At 35.1% G+C, this 9,067-nt stretch overlaps 1 protein-coding gene across 1 annotated transcript in view; it reads right to left on the minus strand.

Moving 5' to 3' along the window:
• The window catches only part of LOC111086080 (Down syndrome cell adhesion molecule homolog), a 166,399-nt gene extending 162,946 nt beyond the window's left edge, over nucleotides 1-3,453 (minus strand). The window contains exon 1 of the mRNA XM_022387543.1: nucleotides 3,169-3,453. Within this exon, the coding sequence (XP_022243251.1) occupies nucleotides 3,169-3,229 (61 nt within the window). The 5' untranslated portion in view covers nucleotides 3,230-3,453. The remainder of the gene's footprint in view (nucleotides 1-3,168) is intronic.
• Between the last annotated feature and the right edge of the window lie 5,614 nt (nucleotides 3,454-9,067).

Here is a 9,067-nt window from a genome sequence, read left to right on the forward strand (position 1 = left end):
CAAAGACACTCCAAAATATTAGAAACTAGTATCAAAGACACTCAAAAATACTAAAAATCTAGTTTTAAACACACTCTAAAATACTAGAAAAGTAATTTCAAAGACACTCCAAAATATTAGAAAACTAGTATCAAAGACACTTCAAAATACTAAAACTCTAGTTTTAAAGACACTCTAAAATACTAGAAACTAATTTCAAAGACACTCCAAAATACTAGATAACTAGTTTTAAAGACACTCCAAAATACAAAATACTAGAAAACTAGTTTCAAAGACACTCCAAAATACTAGACAACTAGTTTTAAAGACACTCCAAAATACAAAATACTAGAAATCTTTTTTTAAAAACACTCTAAAATACTAGAAAAGTAATTTCAAAGACACTCCAAAATATTAGAAATCTAGTTTTAAACACACTCTAAAATACTAGAAAAGTAATTTCAAAGACACTCCAAAATATTAGAAAACTAGTATCAAAGACACTCCATTATTAAGCTTGAAACTGTATCAATGCCATAATATACGATGAAAACCATTTCGAATGTACGTGCGAAACAATTTCGTTTAATTTTATTACGAAAATATTGAATTAATTTACAGTAATGATAAGTAAGATCAAATTTAAAGTCACGATAAAACAAAACGTATAATGATTGGTTAATTCAACGTTCCCACCATATGCACATTCCCTAATTAACTTAAACCAGTGCTCAGGTCGGAGTCAAGGTTCGAATTTCCAAATATCAGGCCCTTTTGTTTGAGTTTACGTAAAATCCTGATTTTGGTGAAAGCATGCTTTGTTTTAACAGCCGTTTGGTATGAAGCTCGGCGTCTGTCTGTTCATTTCTGCAAGTGATACATTGATTTTATCTAATGACGGAAATGATAAGTTTTTTTTGTTTTTTTTTTCAAGAGCTCAGAACAAAATACATTTTCAAAACTACAGGGTACTCAGTAGAGCACATGTTCCCACCACGCAGCGTTGATCATATTCGGCTCTCAAAAAATACGAACATTTGTCCGTATGTCCGGTCCATTTTTGGCAAGACGTTGAGTGATAATATTCTACATATGTCCACCAAGTTTCATCAAAATCCAAATATTTTTGACTGAGTTAAAGATTGTTGTTGTTTGTTATTAAGCACAAAGCTACACAAAGGGCGCTCTGCGTTCTGCCCACAACGGGTATTGAAACCCAGTTCATAGCAGCATAAATCCGCAGATATACCACTGGGGAGGGACTGAGTTAAAGATAAAAAATAGTGTGAAAAATTGTTCCCCATGTTAATAGATAGGCAATTTTTAGATTTTCGTGACTTTGCTGTGACCTAGACCTTGGACGTTGACCATCCAAAAACTAATAACTTTTAAGTTGGATCATAGTCCAAATGTATACCAAACTTTCGTCCAAATCCATTCAGCCGGTTTCGAGAAACGTTGCTGACAAACACATACACACACACACACACACGGGTGAAAACAATCTATGCTATTGGCTTCTCTAATAAATAAAGATAAAGGCATAAACAAATCCGAAAGACTTAGGTCTGGGTTATTACGTTAACCATCCAAATGTCATTACTGAGTAGAGTGAAAGTTAAACGCTTTTATTAATTCTGTAGTCTCCCGGAGGGACAGCGGTAAGTCTACGAATTTATAACGCTATAATCCGGGGTTCGATTCCCAGCGGTGGACACAGCAGATGCCCAATGTGGCTTTGCTCTAAAACAAACAAACAAATTCTGTGGCGCTGATCAGACATGGACATTGTGATACTGAACATTACATATTGATAGCACTCCTTATACCCAACTGATTAATCATGTTAAATCATTGTTTTATGATATATACCCAACTGATTAATCATGTTAAATCATTGTTTTATGATATATACCCAACTGATTAATCATATTAAGTCAATGTTTTATGATACTGCTTACTCCTGACTGACATATTTGTCACTGCTTTACGTTTTAGTTCTTATCTGTTTAGGTAACTGGCTTTCGTTTGAAGTCGTTGAGCTTGTTGTTTGTTTTTACGGCAAAACTACATAGTGGGTTTATCCGAGATCTTTCCACCGCCAGGATTCGAACCAAAGATTTTAGCGTTGTAAGGCCGTAAACTTCCCTCTGACCTACCGTGGGACACGAAGTTATTGATAATAAGTCAAAGCTTTCGTGTTTTTATAATAACTGTTTCCAGTAATTAAATGTTACTTCTTGGGAACCGCTATTTCAGTAAAGTTATTGTACATCAGGTGTTGGAAGTATTTATCTAATACGTGCGACATTAAACATGACATTTCACGTGCCACCTAAATTATAGGGGGCGCTCATCTTGGTTTTTAGTTTTCAAATGTCATCTGGATATATAACAATACTTTTTCATGCAAATTTTGTTAAATTACAATTATCTAAAAAAAAAAACGCATTGCGATTACTATTTTTAACTTAATTAGTTATCATACATCAGTTCACATAAATTCTCTGATGACAAAATATTTTTGTTTTAAGATAAGTCTAGAAAGATTAACACAAGTGGTGGTTTCTTTGTTTGTTTGTAGTTAAGCACAAAGCTACACAAAGGCTATCTGTGCTCTGCCCACCACGGGTATCGAAACCCGGCTTCTAGCGTTGTAAGTCCGCAGACATACCGCTGTGCCACTGGGGGCTATAAGTGGTGATTTAAATTTTTAATGTTGCCCAACGAACACTATGTTTCACTTAAACATGGTATATTGACTATATTTATTTACGGACATACAACGTAAAAATCCGGGATTTGATTCCCGCGGTAGACACAGTAGATAGTTCAGTGTGGCTTTGCTCTAAAACAAACAAATAAACAAATAAAATCAAGAGCTTAATATTCAAATATTATTTCCATGGTGACTGAGTCACTTTCTCGTTTGTTCTACGCTACACTGGATTTGATCATTATAAAGATGGGTATATTATAAAAACACGTGAGAATATACATGTAAGATTTTAATTTTTACATATGATTTCTTCCTAAAGAGGATGCTGATTAGCAGATAGAATTCCGGTGCAAAATACTTAGAAAAAGCAATTAGATCTGTAAAAGTTTTAAAGTTTTCCACAAACGAACATAGCACAATCGGCCACCTGTTTTTGAGTTCCACTCAAGTTTTATTCTATTTAAACTTACCACATTTCCAGAGCAAAATCGCATACACGAATAAGCATAGCAACATTCCAATTGCAGTCATCTGTACAAGTACTCGTTAATTCTTCAGAGCAAAGTGAATAAAATATTGTAGAGAAACGAAAACTGTTTCACCGGATTACTTTCAAGAGATCCGTAAGAAGAGCGGTAGGTTCCTCTCGGTTAGAAGACATTGTCATGCGAAATCCGAGTTAGGCCTAAGCGATCATTCCACTATTCTGACTTGAGACACGGGAGCACCATCCGAGCGACTCTGGCTTCTTCGTGTTCTCAGCTCCGTTTAAAACGCCGCGCGAGTAAGCGCTGCATACGACCAACAAATAGAAAGCATTCAGTAGAACTCTCAGCAATTACTAAGAGGTGGAGTGTGACGTCGTAGGGGGATGAAAGAAAGGGGTAGGTGGTCGATTCTCGTTGTTGATCATCGGGCCGCGCCCCGATTTACCATATATTCGTTTCTGACCAGACTCTGGGCAGCGTTTTGACTTCTTGCTTCCTCAGGCAACTTGCATGCAAAGTGGTAGTGTACTTTCAATATACAAAATAATAGCCATTGCCTTTTCTTATACCAATATACATGAGCGTGTGTGTGATAGCTTTATTTTCTCTTTTTATCGATTTTCGTCCATAGAGCCTAAGTTCTTATAGCTTTACCAGAAAATGTTTGCATGTTGCTCATAGTCCTAACTTTTCCTTCTTCCTCTGATTTGTTTTGCTGTTTTTTGCGTGTTTTCTAACAAATATAAATGCTAAGGTTTTTAACTTATGCGATATCCTCCCTGAAAGATATTTTCTTCTTTCCCTATCATATTTCTGATGAGATTTTATAACTTATAGACGATCAATATATTCTTTGTTTGTGCGAAGATTTGATTTAACCCGAAAAAGAAGTTATTGAAACTCGACAACTGAGTAATCGCAATAATCAAAGTAGTTTATAATAAGCCATATTATTTGCATCTTGTGTCGTGGTTAAGGCTTCCTTTTAATATTGCCTATGTCGCATTTACTTTTCAGAACAAAACTTTTAGTTTATTTGAAGGTCTCCTATATTATCTCCTATCATTATACACAAGTCTTCTATATTATCTCCTATCATTATACACAAGTATCATATATTATCTCCTATCATTGTACACAAGTATCCTATATTATCTCCCATCATTATTCACAAGTCTCCTATATTATCTCCTATCATTATTTACAAGTCTCCTATATTATCTCCTATCATTATACACAAGTATCCTATATTATCTCCTATCATTATTTACAAGTCTCCTATATTATCTCCTATCATTATTTCCAAGTCTCCTATATTATCTCCTACCATTATTCACAAGTCTCCTATATTATCTTCTATCATGATACACAAGTATCCTATATTATCTCCTATCATGATACCCAAGTCTCTTATATTATCTCCTATCATTATTCACAAGTCTCCTATCATTATACACAAGTCTCCTATATTATCTCCCATCATTATACACAAGTATTCTATATTATCGCTTGTCATTATACACAAGTATCCTATATTATCTCCTATCATTATACACAAGTATCCTATATTATCTCCTATCACTATTCATAAGTCTCCTATATTATCTCCTGTCATTATTCACGAGTCTCTTATATTATCTCCTATCATTATTCACAAGTCTCCTATATTATCTCCTGTCATTATTCACGAGTCTCTTATATTATCTCCTATCATTATTCACAAGTATCTTATATTATCTCCTATCATTATTCACAAGTCTCCTATATTATCTCCTATCATTATTCACAAGTATCCTATATTATCTCTTATCATCATACACAAGTCTCCTATATTATCTCCTATCATTATTTACAAGTCTCCTATATTATCTCCTATCATTATACACAAGTATCCTATATTACTTCTTATCATTATTCACAAGTATCCTATATTATCTCCTATCATTATTTACAAGTCTCCTATATTATCTCCTATCATTATTCACAAGTCTCCTATATTATCTCCTACCATTATTCACAAGTATCCTATATTATCTCCTATCATTATTTACAAGTCTCCTATATTATCTCCTATCATTATTCACAAGTCTCCTATATTATCTCCTACCATTATTCACAAGCAGACCTTATTCTGTTTTGTAAAGCCTATCTTTTAAAACAGTTGAAGCGTATCCATGGAAACAAGAAGTCTGGTTGTTGCTAGGTGAAACTAATATTAAACTCTACGAATGGCACACTACATTTACATTAAGCATGAAATATTTTGTACTGAAACGCAACTGATAAGAAAATTTCATTTTGCAAGCACATGAATTTGAAATATGAACATGCTTTTAAATTAATTGCCTTCACTAGTAACTTTTAAATGTAAGATACCGAGAATACATTACTCGGATTGAGTTATTTTCTTTCTTTGTTATTAAGCACAAAACCACACAATAAGATATCTGTGCTCCGCCCGTCGTGAGTATTAAAACGTGATTTTTAGCGTTTTATGATCTCGGATTTACAGCTAAGTCGCCAGGGGGCGACACTACTCAAATTTCAAAACTTCCTTTCTTTACTCTCAAGGAAATTGTTTTTTTTTAGAAAGTTTATTTTCTGATGTTCAATTTAAACACAAATTTGGTAAAATTAAACGAATTTCTTTAAAAAATTCCTTGGGTTATTTTTTCTAAAGTACTATCAATAGAAAATGAAGAACGATTAAGATCTAGCATTAAAAGTCGATTGAGTTTGATTATTTTCAGCGATCACCTACACTTATATTTACTGCCATTTCTAGAAATATATTCAAAAATGGAGTTAATTATAAATCAAAGAGAACACAATATATTTCTTATTCGAGATCATGGCCAGGTGGTTAGGGGGCTCGGCTCGCAATTTGCGGGTCGCGGGTTCGAATCCCTCTCCCGCTAAACATGCTCGCCCTTTCAGCCGTGGGGGCGTTATAATGTGATGGTCAATCCCACTATTCGTTGGTAAAAGAGTAGCCCAAGAGTTGGCAGTGGGTGGTGATGACTAGCTGCCTTCCCTCTAGTCTTACACTGCTAAATTAGGGACGGCTAGCGCAGATAGCCCTCGTGTAGCTTTGCGCGAAATTCAAAAAAGAAACAAACTTATTCGAGATAAAAAATCACTCCCCTCATTCCTCTAGCAAAACAAACAAACAGAAGTAACAATTAACACTGAGCAAACAACCTGCCCCCCAGTGGCACAACGGTGTGTCTGCGGACTTACAACGCTAGAAACCGGGTTTCAATACCCGTGGTGGGCAGAGCACAGATAGCCCATTGTGTAACTTTGTGCTTAACTTCAAGCAAACAACCTGATAATCAACAAAGTCACTTTACAGAAGAAGAAGAAGAAAAAAAAAAACATGCCCAATCTCAACGTTGATAAATAAATAGTGAGAGTTGAATTTGGTAAACAGATGTGATGGCTTGGCCCGAAGTTTAACTTTATGCAATCGTTTCTCACCTTAATTTCCCCAAAAACTGGGCCTTTTTGATTTATTGGTGTTAATGAATGATCGTGTTGTTTAATTATGAAACTAATTATAAGGTTAAGATTTGTTTTAACACACCCGCACGTACCAAACACGTTTATATAACACAGTTATTGACGGCACAGTGTTAAATGCTCTTTCATCTTTAACAAACGTAGCTACTGAAAATTGTTGCATGTAATTACATTCCAGCGAAGGTAACTATTTACAATGAAATAACTTTTTTTCTCTTGAGTCAGTCAAATATAAACTTTGAATAAACGTGCATGATAACAAAGTCACTTGCGTGACATGTAACTGTATCTCAGCTGAAATGTTTGTTACATACATACGCTTTAGTAGAAAAATGATTTGTTGATTAAATGCCACTGAATATTTTGCTGTTCTTTATAACCTGCTTATGAACAATTTTCACGATTCCGAGGAATGGGAGCACTTATTTAGTAGTAATTAACAATAATTAACTTTACTGCAATTAACCTTAACAGACAACGATCGCAAAGAGAAGATTATGCATGGGGCATCGATCCGAGCTACCTAAAATCGACCTTAAGAATTCGGTTCTGTAAGCCGATGAATGATTCAGATCTCTCGATCTGCGCACTTCAAGTTAGTTTAGGCATGTCCAGTACTTAATTGTATTTTGATTACTGCTGACCATGCGAGTCAGTTGAGTATTCAGTCAACTCACTCTTTGTGTATGGCTTACTACGAACCATTAGATTGTAACGCCTTAGAGTGTTACAAGAAAGAAAACCTTGGGCAAAAAATGAAAACTGTTTTTTGTTCTGTTTGTCTGTTTATGCGTTAAGCTACACGATAGACTGTCTGCGCTATGACAATCACAAGGACTGAGCCCAACCTTTTAATGTTATTAGTTAGCCCTTATGCCTACCAATGAGCTCCCTGGGGTTTTAATTTTAGGTTTGTTTACAAATTAAACTGATTTTTCCACTGTCTAAAAACGTGTTGAAATATCACGTGAACGTGAAGATTAAATCTGTCCAATCAGTAACAAGATGTTGAAACGTAAAACCAGACGTGGGTTGTGGTATGTATTTACGTGTGACAGGTAAAATATCCTTGCCTTTGGAATAAAATAAATGTCCAAAAAATAATTAATCATGCCAACAACTAATTATAAAAGCATTCTTTGCAAAAATACTTAAGCTTGGACAGCACATAAAATAATTGTATACGTTCTTCAAATTAAAATGTGCCTCTTATATGAACTTAAGGTACTTTAATGCATCGCAAATTTTTACTTATTTAATAGCATTCACTTAGGATAACCAGAGGAAAACAACTTGCTGAACATATCTTGAAAAATAAAAACTAAAACGCAATAGAAAAAAGTTCATCGGAGATATTCTACCTAAATAATTTATTCTTGGTTATTCAGGTATTTCAAAAGTAAAGGTAGATCCAGTTTTGCAATCATAACACTGGGAAAAATACGCTCACTAGCCATTTTACTATAAGCCCCGCCTAATTACGTGCTGGACCAATCACAGTAATAAATAACCTGTATATACACATGATGCTGATTCAGCATAGCTTGTTTGATTGTAGCTCAGTAGTCAAGGAATATGGAGGGTGGTCTGTAATTAGCCCACGGCGGAGAGTTAAGGTTATGACTGTGATGTTCAAGCACATACTCAAGAGGTGTTGAAAACAATTGTGCTGATGACAAAAGATCATTGACGTCACTGACATGCTCTTCACAACAGGTACTGTGAATTGTTGTCTTGAAAGAGCCTTTGTCAATCAGAGTAGAATCTTAAACCTTACCTCAGTTTGTTCTCCGCACCATTACACCACCTCTAACGCTTGCTCTGTTAGAGCATCACGGGTAGGCAATGTGTTTTTTCTTTATTTTGTTCGACTGCCAGTACAGGAAAGGTTTATTTGGGACACATCAGACCGTACTACACTCTTCTGCTTATCTTGTTGTGACACATCAAACCACAACACATGCTCCTAGTCATCATGTACTACCACATCATACCACTTCAAACACTTCTTAGTTATCTTGTCGTGACACATCAGACCACTTCAAACAGTTCCTTGTCACCTTGTGGTGACACATCATACCACTTCAAACACTTCTTAGTTATCTTGTCGTGACACATCAGACCACTTCAAACAGTTCCTTGTCATCTTGTGATGACACATCAGACCACTTTAAACACTTTCCAGTCATCTTGTAATGACACATCAAACCACTTCAAACAGTTCCTTGTCATCTTGTGGTGACACATCAGACCACTTTAAACACTTTCCAGTCATCTTGTAATGACACATCAAACCACTTCAAACAGTTCCTTGTCATCTTGTGGTGACACATCAGACCACTTTAAACACTTTCTAGTC

The sequence above is a fragment of the Limulus polyphemus genome, unplaced genomic scaffold (assembly GCF_000517525.1).
Source record: "Limulus polyphemus unplaced genomic scaffold, Limulus_polyphemus-2.1.2 Scaffold831, whole genome shotgun sequence".
Taxonomy (NCBI): Eukaryota; Metazoa; Arthropoda; class Merostomata; order Xiphosura; family Limulidae; genus Limulus; species Limulus polyphemus.